The sequence below is a fragment of the Rhineura floridana genome, chromosome 3 (assembly GCF_030035675.1).
Source record: "Rhineura floridana isolate rRhiFlo1 chromosome 3, rRhiFlo1.hap2, whole genome shotgun sequence".
NCBI lineage: Eukaryota > Metazoa > Chordata > Lepidosauria > Squamata > Rhineuridae > Rhineura > Rhineura floridana.
Window position 1 is genome coordinate 210,052,425 of NC_084482.1, and position 14,088 is coordinate 210,066,512.

At 48.2% G+C, this 14,088-nt stretch overlaps 1 protein-coding gene across 1 annotated transcript in view; it reads right to left on the reverse strand.

The window, feature by feature from the left end:
- The window catches only part of LOC133378929 (uncharacterized), a 28,040-nt gene extending 15,593 nt beyond the window's left edge, over positions 1 to 12,447 (reverse strand). The window contains exons 1-4 of the mRNA XM_061613542.1: positions 12,293 to 12,447; positions 6,080 to 7,140; positions 4,174 to 4,300; positions 736 to 1,823 (exon numbers count right to left, since the gene is read on the reverse strand). Coding sequence (XP_061469526.1) covers positions 736 to 1,823; positions 4,174 to 4,300; positions 6,080 to 6,889 — 2,025 coding nt within the window. The 5' untranslated portion in view covers positions 6,890 to 7,140; positions 12,293 to 12,447. The remainder of the gene's footprint in view (positions 1 to 735; positions 1,824 to 4,173; positions 4,301 to 6,079; positions 7,141 to 12,292) is intronic.
- Positions 12,448 to 14,088: the final 1,641 nt, after the last annotated feature.

Consider the following 14,088-nt stretch of genomic DNA (forward strand, 5'->3'; position numbering starts at 1 on the left):
GCGTACAGGTATGCTGGGGATCAGTCTATAGGGTGTGAAGAACATTTTTGCCACTCCCCTACTCAGAGGTGAGAGTGGGAGACCATCCCTTGGTATGTCTGTAGCTCCACGGGGGAGCTTCCCATCTGGTTACAGGCAGTAGATTATCATGGGAGGGGTAATGAAGCCTCTTCCAATCTAGTGCCCTCCCAACTCCCATCACCACTGACCACTGGCGTCATAGGCGTTGGGTACTCCAAAACGTCTGAAGGGCATCAGGCTGGGTTATAGGCATACACTGCAGTGGGCTACTGTGGGGTAAATCCAGGACAGGGAAGCTGTGGCCTTTCAGATGTAATGGAAAAACCACGGTTTCCCAATTTATGGGGAAAAGTCTGCATCAGCCTTAAGATCACAGGCTCTTCCCACTCCCTTCCCCTGTTATGTTCAGAGCCAAGAGGAGATCAGAGACATCCACTTCTGCTTTTGAACAGGAGCACAGATCCCCATTATGTCCAAACTTGGGGAAACTGTGGTTTGCTCGAGATGGGGAAACCATGGCCCTCCAGATGCTGCTTGCCTGCAACTCCCAACAGCCCTGACCACTGAATGTGCTGGCTGGGGCTGACAGGAGTTAGCAGTCCAGCAACATCTGGAGGGTCACAGCTTCCCTACCACTGGAGTAAATGGTTGCCTATATAACCACCCCACCACCACCCCGGAGTGAAGGCATTCGGTGATGCTCCCAAGTTTTTACAAGGCTTCCTCGGGCGGTGGTGGCAGCTGCTGCTGCTGCTGCTGCTGCTGCTCCTCCTCCAGTCTCTGCATGTTCAGAGCTTCTCGCATGTGGATCTTCTGATGCTTCACCAGGACCGTACGGTGAGTGAACCTTTTCCCGCAGGTTGTGCACTGGTGTGGCCTCTCCCCCGTGTGGACTTTCTGGTGCCGGATGTGGACAGCTCGGTCAGAGAAACACTTCCCGCATGTGGCACACTTGAAGGGCTTCTCACCCGTGTGGGTCCTCTGGTGCACCATGAGGATCTGCCACTGGCTGAAGCTTTTCCCGCACTCCGAGCAAGTGTACGGCCTCTCCCCCGTGTGGACCCGGTGATGCTTGACGAGCTGGGAGGAAGTGTTGAAGGATTTCTCACAGTCCGGGCACTTAAAGGGCTTCTCCCCTGTGTGGGAGCCCTCATGTTTCCTGAGGCTCGAGCTCCGACTGAACCCCTCTCCGCACTGCGAGCATTTGAAGGGCTTCTCCTTCACATGGACCTTCTGGTGGTTGAGAAGCTGCGATTTCTGAGTGAAGGTCTTGTTGCACTCCAAGCAGCTGAACAGTTCCTTTTCGATATGGACTCGGTAATGCCTGGTGAGGACCGAGCTGACAGTAAAGCTCTTCCCACACTGATCACATGTGTAGGGCCTCTCCCCTGTGTGGGTCCTTTCATGCGCAACCAGGGTGGATTTAAAGCTAAAGCATTTCCCACAGTTCTGGCACATGAACGGCTTCTCACCTGTGTGGGTTCTCTGATGTGCAGCAAGGACGGTGCTCCGACTGAAGGTCTTCCCGCACACTCCGCATGTCTTCTTCCCTCTGCTTCTACGCCTCCTCTTGACGACGACAGTTTGGCTTTGGTCTCCATCCTCGCCAGCACGAGGAACAATCTCAACCACTCTCTGCTCTTGGCAGTTCTCCTTCCTCTTCTCTGGTCCATCATTACTCAAAGAAGCTTCTCTGTCCTCTTGTGACCAAGGGAGCCTCTCCCAGGGCTCACAAAGCTTTGCTGGCTCAGGATCTTCCAGCTGAGGGTCTTCCTGCCTGGTCTCAATCACCCACTCATCACCTGCTGGGAGAGAGTAGAATCTGAGAAGCTACACAAGAACATAGAGTAGAGCCCTGCCTGAACAGAGCAAAGGTCCATCTAATCCAGCGTCTGGCTTACTGCAGCCCCTAGCCAGATTTTACATACTTAAGATATTTTGAGGCTACTTTTCCAAACAGTGTCTGTCCGACGCAGGTTCGAACAGTAAGGGTTGCATCCAATAATGGTACGCAACATGCCCCATCAGCGCAACAGAACATCCCCCCTCTCCTTCCTCTGTGTGCACCCTAAATCTGTTCTAGGAGTTCCTCCCACCCTTCAGAGAAGATCTGGGGAGGCCGCGGGGCATGTGTGGGAGGAAGAGTCGTTTTAGTAGCTAAGTTGAAGCTGAAATTGTGTTTTCTACCTTTGCCATATTGACTAGTTGTGTAATAGGATTGTTATAATATGTTATGTTATATTCATAGTGTTGGTATGGCTTTTGTGCTGCTGCTACATCTGCCATTTGTTATTTTCTCTACTGTTGTATTATTTCGCTTGAAATTGTTCTTGCAGTTGTTTGACTTGCTGTAAGCTATTTCATACGCAGCGCGTTTTTGTTTTCCTTTATGTACGTCGCTTTGAGTCCCATTTTTGGAAAAAAGCAACTAATAAATGCTATTAATAATAATAATAATAATAAAATCCCACTGCACAAGCGGAAGTCCTTGCTTTGCTCGGATACCGCCCTAAAAGCTTAACAAAGCGTCCACAGTAAAAAAATTAACAAAATGTCAACAATGCAAATAAATCATCAACATCGTGATGCTGCTGCTGCTTTCATGCTATTTTTGACTGCAGTTGCTTTTAAACACCAGCCATAACACCGACGGTGGCTTGCTTCTATTGCTGTTTGGTAGGCCACCTTGACCTATTCGAGGAACAACGGGGATACAAGTATCAAAAACAAATAGATAAATTGTCATAAGCATTGGGGGGGGGGGGAAGGGATCCTGGCTCAAGCAATCACTTTCCAAGGGAGGCAAGCTTTAGGACAGGGATGGGGAACCTCAGGCCTGAGGCTTGAATGAGGCCCTCTAGACATTTCTATCTGGCCCTCTGGGCTCTTCCCAGGCCATGCCCCCTCACCGGTCCTGCTCTCCCCGCTCTTTAAGAGTGGTTTTGCCTGGCTAGAACGTGCCCTTGAGCTGCGACAATGCCTCTCCTTGCCTGGATGGGGAACTGAGAAGAGCGTATTGTAGAAGGCTCAGGCTTTTTGCATGGCTGGAACGCAGCCTCCTGTACAAGGGGAAGAGCCGCATTCAGGGCTCCACCCACTTTTGCCTCTGGCCCCTCCCATGTTTGCACTGGAGCAGAATGCTGGCAGAAGCTGAACGTTAACAGGATCCCTGTCCAAGGAGCACGCTTTACCCTGGATACAGTCACGCTGAGACTCTGTTCTTAAGAAAACAATAAAGCTGACATTTATTTGTGGAATGCACTCCCCGACGAGGTCCGCCTGAGCCTTTGTTGACATCTTTTTGGTGCCAGGTAAAGACTTATCCCCTCACCCCCGGCTCTGTTATTAGGGCACTGCCCAAACCTCCTATGGCCCCATGGGGGTAGTGGTTGTTGTCATGGTATGATATATTTATATGTGTTTTTAATAATGTTGTACGTAGTTTGGAGACCTTTGGGTAACAAGTAACCAACAAATGTTATTATTATTATTATTATTGGAATTACATACTGGACAAGAAAGATCCTAGGTCTAGCTAGGCAAAGCTGGAGACACAGATAGCCAGGCTTGGTCTTGGCTCTCTACAGGGCAGAGAGACAAAAGGAAAAGATGTCTCCCCTCCCAAAGTGGGACAACAAATGAGGGAGGACTCGGGAAATGAGGTCCGTGACCCCTAAGCGTCTCAGCCTAGCATCCCTGAAGGAAGGTCAGCACAGGTTAGGTCAGAAAGACAGTCTAGGAAGCACGGAGGTTCCTCTCTCTCTCTCTCTCTCTCTCCCCTTCCCCGTGCAAACCCACCAGCCTCTCAGTACAAGCTGAGTTACACCCCAGCATCTCCAACAGCCCACTACTGGCATGTGACTCCCCTCCCCCAGAAGGCTCCCCTAAAGGAAATTTGGCCTGCAGGAAGAAGGAAATGTCCCCCACCCCCTGCTTTAAGTTCATCTGCGTCTCCCTCTGGGGTGCTCCTGCAACTCCTTTTGAGCAGATACAACAACGGGCACCCATTTCTTGCAGGTTCTGGAGACTGCATACTGAATCTGAAAACTATCAGGCACTGGGGAAGGAGCTAGAGACAAAGCCCTTTCCCGCCCCCACCTCCAAAAAAAGAAAGGAAAGAGTGAAGGAAAAAGAAGAGGAGGGAACCCTTACCCTCCGAATCAGTGTTGCCGTCACCCTCCTGCTTGGCCTTGGCGCAAAGCGGCTTCTCTTCAGCGCCTGCTGGAGGTGGCTCAGCCGTGGGGAAATTCAAACCCACCGCCTGGATCAACGGTGGCCCCTGAAATAGCAGCAAAAGGGTGCATTCACGACTGAGGAAGCGGAGCAGGAAGGAGGGATGCCAAGTATGCCTCTGAGAACTGGCTGCTGGGAATCACAAGCGGGGAAGAGTGTTGCTGTTGCACTCCAGTCCTGCTCGTGGGCTTCCCGGGGCTACGTCTGGTTGGCCGCCACTGTGAGAACAGGATGCTGGACTCTAGAGCACTGTTCTTCAACCGTGGGTCCCCAGATGTTGTTGTACTACAGCTCCCATCATCCTTGGCTGTTGGCTAAGCTGGATAGGGTTGATGGGTGTTGTAATAAAACAACATCTGGGGACCCAAGGGTCGAAGAACAGTGCTTTAGATGGGCCTCTGATCCAGCACCAAAGCTCTTCCTTACGTTCTTATGAATCCCAACCCAAAGATATGGGCGGTATGGTCAGGGCCGGCACCAGACATGCCGGGGCCCTTGGGCACCTGCTTGCACCGGCACGCTTGTGCGCCTACCTGTCTCTCGCAGGAAGAGAGCTTCTTCCGCCCACCTGTTTGCTGGCTCCGTCTCTCCTGTCTTTTGTGGCTGCGTGGGCTGCTACGCACACGCATCACTACCATCAACCAAGATGGCGGTGGAGGCTTCAGCCCCTTAAGGAAACCTCGGCTGCCATCTTGGTTAATGGCAGTCCTGCGGACGCAGCCTCAAAACGCAGGAGAGACGGGTAGGTGGAGCCAGCGAACGAACGGGTGGGCGGAAGAAGCTCCCTCCCTGTGATCCGCGGCAACTACTTTCCCACAGATCACAAAAAAGGAGCGCTACTCCTCCCCCACCCAATTGAGAGGCCCCTCAGGGGCCTCTTTGGTTCTAGGGGCCCTCGGCCAGGGCCTGACCTGGCCGTCCTTTGGAACCGGCCCTGGGTATGGTACTTTGAATGAGAGGCAGAGGTGTCAATGAATTTAACGCTGTTGGTGCTTCTTCACACGTAACATATGACGTTCGCTCCCACATGCAGTACTGGTGGCCACCAACTTGGATGCATTTAAAAGAGGATTAGACAAATTCATGGAGGGTAAAGACTGTCAGCAGCTACTAACCATGATAGCCATGCTCTGTGCCTCCACTGTTGGAAGCATTATGACTCCACATGCCAGTTGCTGGGAATCACAGGTGAGCAGAGCGGGTCCTTGGGTTTGCATCCTGCTTGTGGCCTTTCCTTTGGGGCATCAGTTGGCCACTGTGAAAACAGGATGCTGGACTTGAACGAGCCACTTGCCTGATCCAGCACGGCTGTTCTTACATTTTCTTCTTCTTGATTTTGGTGGTCACCCCTTCCCCCTGCTCCTTCTTACACAGAATGCAACCACTGGTTCATGCAGCCCAGTGTTGCCTGCTCTGACTGGCAGCTGCTCTTGGGCAATGCTGCTGTCCAAGATCTGTTTTAAGTGGAGACGACAGATCAAACCTGGGACTTCCTGCCGGTACCGTATCACTCAGCTGTTAAATGTATTTTGCTTGCAAGGATTTGATATTCCACTCTCAGATGAAGCTGCCTTGTATCTAGTCCACGTAGTTCAATATTGCCTACACTGACTGGCAGCAGCTCTACAGGGTTCCACGCATGGGACATTCCCAACCCTACTTGGAGATGCAGGGGATTGAACCTGGGACCTTCTGGATCCAAAGCAGGCGCTCTACCACCAAGCTAGGACTCTTCCCCTAAGCAGTTTACAATTCACACAACACTGCAGCAACAATCGATAAAATAACGAAGATTAAGGCCACTGCCTCATGAGAACGCTCTCACCTCCCGCTCCAGACATCTATTCCCTCGCCGCCGCGGTGCGAAGTCTTCTGCCAGGGCCACCGCCTGGTCACAGGACTGAGGGCAACCAGCCTTGACCCAGCTCTGGAGCTCTGATGGCAAGATGGCCAGGAACTGCTCCAGGATCACCAACTCCAGGATCTGCTCCTTGGTGTGCCTCTCCGGCTTCAGCCACCGGTGGCAGAGGTACCAGAGGCGACTACAGGCCTCACGGGGCCCCTCGACCTCCTGATAGCGGAACTCCCTGAAGAGCGTCCGCTGCACGTCCATGGTGACGGAGTCATCTCTAAGGAGCTCCTCCCTCGCCTTCTTGTCGTCCACCATCTTTGGGGATTCGCTCCTCCTGCAGTCCCCGTGGCTTTCTCTGCTGAGATCCGCCAGGCCTTTGAACCGCCGGTAAGCTTCAGCCGCTCCTTCCAAGGAGGCCAGGCAAGCCTTTGAGTTCTCCCACGGCTCAGATTCCAGTGGCTCTGGGCTCCCCCACCCCGCGTTACGCGACTGCATGGTCTTCAAGGCTGCCCGCGGGTCTAAATATTTCAACCGCCTCTCGCCTGGTTCGCTCGTCGCTTTCACAGAAGCTTCCTTCTTCACGGGACCCTCATCATTCTTGGCCTTGAGTTCAGGAGATGTCCTACCGGCTCCCTCCGATGCCCCACCAGGTTCGGACTCTGCACGGCGCCGCTTCTCCTCTGGCAGCTGCCCCCTTCTGGGTGCTCCCTGGTCAGACAGAGCCTGGTCCTGAAAGCCCACGTTCTGACTTTCCCCCTTCTCTGGGACCATCTTGTGTCTCATGATGGCTTCGTCTCAGCACCCACTCCGCACACGCTCTCACCCGTAAAAAGCTTGGATTTGACTGGGAATGCCAGAACATAAAGACAAAACGAGAACAAAACCACACACGGACGGACTTGGCTCGAATTATCTACCCATCCTCAGGCTGGTCCAACAAGAGCCACCAGGCATTTTTCAGTCGTACTGGTGGAGTGCAGCAGCCCGTCGGCAGCCAAGTTGTTTCGCCAGAGAGCTGATGAGAAGGGTTTTTCCTAGGAGGTAAACAAAAGAAGATGCACACAGACGAGAATAGACAGAAATGAAAATTCAGCTCTGGCGTCAACTGTTGAAAAGACACATAGGGCGCTTTTTAGGTCCTTAAATTAGGAACATAGGAAGCTGCCTTATACTGAGCCAGACCCACTGACCCATTTAGCTCAGTACTGCCTACACAGACTGGCAACAGCTCTTTGGGGTTTCAGACAGGGTTTTCTCCCAGCCCTGCCATGAGAAATTGGGGGCTGAACTTGGGACCTTCCGCATGCAAGGCAGACGCTCTACTACTCTTCCCCAAGATGTTGGATCTCCTCCCCACAGAGTGCATCCGGCACTAAGTTTTCATTGGGTGCTGAAGAAGTACCTTCTGAATGTTAACTGGAGCGCGGCACAGGGAGCATATCACCCTAGTGCTTTCTCAACTCCACTGGCTCCCAATTTGTTTCCGAGCCCAATTCAAAGTGCTGCTTTAGACCTTTAAAGCCCTAAACGGCCTTGGACCAGTGTACTTAAGGGACCGCTTACGTCCATATGTTCCTACCCTGGATTTAAGGTCATCTGCCTCTGGTCTCCTTTGCGTGCCTGGAATGGAAGAAGTTAGATTCTCCCAGGCACGTGGGAGAGAGCCTTTTCAGTTGTGGCTCCCAGACTTTGGAATTCCCTGCCCCAAGCAGCCCGCTTTGCTCCCTCCCGATGGTCTTCCGGAAACTTGTAAAAATTGTTTTGTTCCGGAGAGCCTTTGGTTGGGACTGATGGGTCAGCCTGACACTGTTTAAAGTCTTTTTATCTTTTATTTTTATCTTTTAAGTTCTTTTATTCTCACTCTTTTATATGTGTATATGCATGTATGTGTGTATGTATATGCATAATGCGTTTAATGTATTTTAATAGTATTTTATGCATTTTAATTTACATTTTAATTTGACTTTTTATTGTGAATTTTATTATATATGTGTGCTATTTTATTGTAGCCGCCCTGAGTGCCCTATTGTAGGGTAGAAAGGCAGGATAGAAATATTTTAAATAAATAAATATAAATTACCTCTTTACCCAGACCTTTGACTCTTGAGATGTATATTTTTAGGCTGCACCCTATTCTTGTGCTTGTAGCTGTTGTTAACGTTGTATTTTAAATTGTTGCAACCCACATTGGGACCTTTGGGGAAAAGGTGGGTGATAAATCAAATTAATAATAATAAGCCTCCCCCCCACGTCACGACGGTCATTAGCCAAAACGACTAAACTTCCGGCTTCAGAAGCAGTTATCATTCCTCCTCTTCCTGATGTTCAGAGGTGAGTGCCAAGTTCCAATAGCCAAAATGGCACCGTCCCGTACAACAATGGTCTGATCTAGAAGGGCTCACCACCAATCTAGCCAATATAGATATAACCATGTAGATCTGCAGTATATCAATAAGAAATAGGCCAGCAAGCTTCCATGGTTAGACCAGCCCTTTCCCCAAATCTGATGCCCTGGAGACATTGAGGGACTGCAAACTGTGATCATCCCTGACCATTGACCATGCTGGCTGGGCCCAGTGGGAGAATCTGCACATTTTACCTAAATAGTAGTCAATTCAAGGGCTCAGTCAAAAAAAGAACAGCGTTCAAATGCTTATTCCCCTCTTTGTCTGTATTCTGTCCACATTTAAAGGCTGTTCTATAATTTACTGCCATTTAGACAAAATGTACAGGTTCTTTGTTTATCTGAAAAAGCAGGCTCCAGTCCATGAAAGTCGCAATTAATTGTTTAATCTTTAAAGTTCCACCACCACCATTATCTTCATTACAAAATGGTAACTTTAACAACTGACCTGAGCTTCCTTTTTCTTCTTCGCCCCAACCTCTTCTCCTTTTACGCTGTGTCTTTTTAGATTGCACGGCTACAGGCGGAGATTGTCTTAATACTAATTTTTGTGATCTGGCCTAGGAAGCTTTTTGGCTAAAGAGCAGGGTAAAAATACTATAAACAAACAAATGTATGCTGCTCCTTGGAAGAAGGACAAGACAGGAATAGTGCTGATAAGTAATTAACCAGCATGGGATCTGAACTCTGGTCCAAGTACAACATTCTGTCCCCTGAGACATTCTTCCTTTTATATCAGAACATAGGAAAATCCCTTATATTGAGACAGATCATTGGCCTATCTAGCTCAGTATTGTTTACACTGACTGACAGCAGCTCTCCAGGTTTTCAGACAGGACAAGACTTTTAAGCAGAGACCTTATCACAGTCTGCATCTGCATTGGAATTGCTTTTTAAGATGTTTTAAAAGCTGTTTTGTTTTAATATGTTTTAAAGTGTAAGTGTTTTTGTTTGTTGCCGTGGGCTCCTTCTGGGACGAAGGGCGGTATACAAATTTGATAAATAAACAAACAAGCAAACAAATAAATAAAATAATAACACCTGGAGATGCTGGGGATTGAATCTGGGACATTCTGCATGCAAAGCAAAACCTCTACCATTGAGCTTGAAAACTGAAAATTGGTACTAAAAATAAAACTGCTATCATAATGCCATTATATAAATCTATGGTGCAGCCACATTTGGAATATGGTGTACAGTTCTGGTCCACTCATCTTAAAAAAGATATTGTAGAGTTTGAAAAGGTTCAGAAAAGGACAACCAAAATGATCAAGGGAACGGAGCAACTCCCTTATGAAGAAAGGTTGCAGCTTTTGGGCTTTTTAGTTTAGAGAAAAGGCAAGTCAAAGGTGACATGACACAAGCGTATAAAAGTATGCATGGCATGGAGAAAGTGGATAGAGAAAAGTTTTGCTCCCTCTCTCATAACACCAGAACTTATGGACATCCAGTGAAGCTGAATGTTGGAAGGTTCAGAACAGAAAAAATAAAATACTTCACATAGTGCATAGTTAAAACCAGGGCTGTGGAGTCGGTACACCAAACCTTTGACTCCGACTCCTCTATTTTTCTACTGTCCGACTCCAACTCCACCCAGAATTGCTTCCGACTCCACAGCCCTGGAAAGGGCTGTAAATGTCTTTTTAAATTGGAAGCTCTCATAGGAGCATTTTTATCGCGGCCTGAATATGCGCTGATCTTGGCATCACAGCATTTGTCTTCATCTGGGTCCTGTGTCATACACTGACACACAAAATGTTTTCCATCTTGAGTTATGGTGAAATGCTCAACTACAGCTGACTTCATGGGAAGCTTCTTTGACAATATGAATTTATATTTTAAAAAATTTGTCAATCAAAATTTATTTTGAAGCTGGAGTCGGAACATTTCTCCGACTCCACCCAAAATTGCTTACGACTCCAACTCCACGACTCCGACTCCACAGCCCTGGTTAAAACTATGGAATTTGCTCCCACGAGAGACAGGAATGGCCACCAACTTGAATGGATTTAAAAGATGACTGGACAAGTTCATGGACAAAAAGGCTATCAGTGACCACTAGCCATCATGGTTATGCTCTGCCACCCTAATCAGAGGTAGTATGTTTCCAAATACCAGTTGCTGGAAACTATAGGAGAATGCTCTTTATACTCAAGTCCTGCTTGTGAGATTCCCATGGGCAACTAGTTGGCCACTGTGAGGACAGGATGCTGGACTAGATAGCCCATTGGCCTGAGGCAGCGGACTCCTTTTATTTTCTTATGAGATATGACTCTTCCCCACCTATTATTTCAACCCACAGTTCTGCATTTGACCCTATCACAAGACTCCTGGTCAACTGGCTAGTCAAATATTTTTTTTATTTGCATACCAGATTTCTATCCCAACTTTCCACTCCAACAAGAAAGGTCAAGGCAGTTTACCACATTTATAAATATACATTAGTACACTGAAATGACAACAACATAGCAAAAAGCTAACGGTCATATATATGTTTACTTGGCTCCACTGTTTCTAGTGGAGCTTTAGTAACTAAAAAAGAAAAAAAGACTATAACAGGGATGTTCTTCATTTGAACAAAAGTCAAAGAAAATAATTCCATACCCGCTTAACTTGAAGTGAGCCTAAAGGACTTATTTCTGAGAAGACAAGCATAAGAGTCGGCTGTTAAACATAGGTTTCAAATCTATGCCAATCACAAAAACACTTCAGTTCAACTGTTGATGAAATTACTCTTGTGACATAATTCATTAAAATATTTAAACATTTTCTAGAAACGTGTGAATAATTCTTCTTTCACTTTAATCCTGGAACGCACAAGGCTTCACTTGCAGTTAAAAAGCTTTTTTAAAAAAGGGAATTAAAATAGTTCCTGTTACTTGGTTTTTAAATCTCTCTCTCTTTTTTTTTTAAAGAAAAGCCTGCTTTTAATCAGTGTCCTGCAAACCCATCTTCCAAGCATCATGGAACACTGGGCAAATATTTGACCTGTCAAACTAAGGAACACAGGAACCTACCTTATGCTGGGTCAGACCATTGGTCCATCTAGCTCAGTACTGTCCGCACTGACTGGCAGTGGCTCTCCAGGGCATCGGACATTAAGTCTTTCCCAGCCCTACCTGCAGATGCTGCAGACTGAACCCGAGATCTTCTGCACGCAGAGCTGATGCTCTACCATGGAGCGACGGCCCTTCCCCAAAGCAGCCTGGGTGCCAACTCTATTTCCACTCCTCCATCTCATCCAGTGTTACCTCCTCTGACCAGCGGCAGACCCCTTGCCACCATAGATATTTTCACCGGTCCATAGCTCATTGGTAGAACATCCACCTTGCAAGCATCAGGTGCCAGGTTCAATCCCCGGGCAGCATCTCCAGGTAGGGCTGGGGGGTACCCCCTGCTTGAAATCCTGGATATACCAATGCTCTGACTTGGTAGATGGCAGTTTCCTGTGTTCCTATCATTATGGTTCTCCTCCACCACGCAGACACCCCCGTCTCCCTTCTGCCTTGTCAGGTGGATGAATGGAGTGACTCAAACGCAGCTTCCCATGCACCCTATCCCACTCCTGTCTTCCCATCACCTTTCCACTCCCGACACTGGGGAGTGGGGGCAAAGCATGGGCTCAGCCACTGAGCAATGGCCCCGCCTTTCTCCTCTGGCCCCCCATTCCCAAATGTCGCGCGCACAAACGCTCTGGGCTGCGCCAAACACGCTTTGCAGCCTCCCAAGTGCTGCAATGCAAGAGCGCATGGATGCAACAGGCGACTTTTTCCCCCCTTTACCTGGCTGTGAGCGCTGGAGTCACCGCAAGAGGCTGGCACCCAAGAGGGCCAAACTCCACAGGCTCCTCTCCTCCTCCACAAAAGGCAAGGAAGAGGAAATGATGGCTGGGCAGGCGCATAATCTCCTCTTCCAATGACTTTTCTCGTCCACTCTGGGAAGCGAGGCTCTGTCTGCTTAACCCTTCAGTGCACCACCACCACATCATCTTCTTTCTCGAAGAACAAAGGATGAGATGAAAGGGCGGGGGAGGAGGGGAGGAGAGAGAAAGCCAATAGCAGGCTGCTGTTGATGAAGACTGCAATCCTAACGCCATTTACCTGGGAGTCAGGCCCTTTGAGTTCAATAGGGCTTCATTCGGAGTAGACGTGGCTAGGCTTGCGCTACAAGGCTGCAACCCACATACCTTGGTGGTGCGGTAAGGCTGCAATCCACAGGGCTAGGATTGGGCTGTAAGGCTGCAATCCACATATCTTGGATTGTGCTTTAAGGCTGCAGTCCACATGGCTAAGATTGTGACGTACTTTCCCTGCAAATCATTTGAGGGGAGGGCCTGCCTCCATTCCCTATTTCTGTCCACTCCAGGCATTTGCCTGTACCATTCCTTTGGCTGTGGAGAAAGTGGCTAGAGAAAAAAAGTTGTTCTCCCTCTCTTAACACAAAGAACTCGCGGGCATCTAATGAAGCTGAATGTTGGCAGTTTTAAGACTTCACGCAGAGTGTGGTTAAACCGTGGAATTCACGCCAACAAAATGTAGCGATGGCCACCATCCTGATGGTTTTGAAACAGGATTAGACAAATTCATGGCGGATAAGACTGTCAATGGCTACTACTAGTCATGATGGCTATGTTCTGTCTCCACTGTCAGAGGCAGTACGCTTTTGAATACCAGTTGCTGGGTGTGAGACGCTGAACCCCATGATTTTTTATTGGCTTATGTTTGATTGTTCAAGGGAACATGGGTAGAACAGACTAAACGATTGCTTGCAAAAGAAACAACTGGATTTTGCTAAAGTGCTGCTTCTAGGCTTAAAAGAAAAAGTGAGAAAGGACCAGGAAGCCAACATAAACTAGAATGGCAACATCCTGGGATGGCGAGTGAAAAAACATGGGCTAAAACTATACATACTTAATGGCTAGATTAAGATGAATGCTAGGGTGAGGAAAGAGGAATGTAAGGAAACCACTTGCTGAGAATGGTTAGTAAATGCGTTATGGGTTTGAAGGGGTTAATGGGATGCCTGGGAGTATGAGTGATGTAATACTTAGAGCTTGGAAAAGTTACTTTTTTGAACTACAACTCCCATCAGCCCCAGCCAGCATGGCCACTGGATTGGGCTGATGGGAGTTGTAGTTCAAAAAAGTAACTTTTCCAAAGAGTTCTAAGGGAGGTTTGAAAAAAAGACAGTTGGTTTTGACAGTTGGGGTGAACCAAGTGTGGGGTGTCAGGGGGGATAATAATTTCTGGTGATGGGCGGGTGCCTGACAAAGCGGCAGCAATGGCAGCGGGAGCCAAAATAAAAGGGTTTTATTTCCTGGTCAGCTTTAGGCTACTGAATAAAAAGGAATTTTGTTTTGTCACAAGGTGGTGACATGTAAGGAGTGCACTGGTGAAACAACATATCAAACCCTCAGAGAATGTGAAGTGGAAACAGTGGGTGTGAAAGGAAAGAGGAAAATGGAGATCAAGCCAATGAAGAAGGAAAGCTTAATTGACAAATGTAGACAACTAAATCTTCCTTGTGAAGGAAAATCAGCAGATGAGTTAAAGCTGATACTTTTAGATTACTTCCGAGG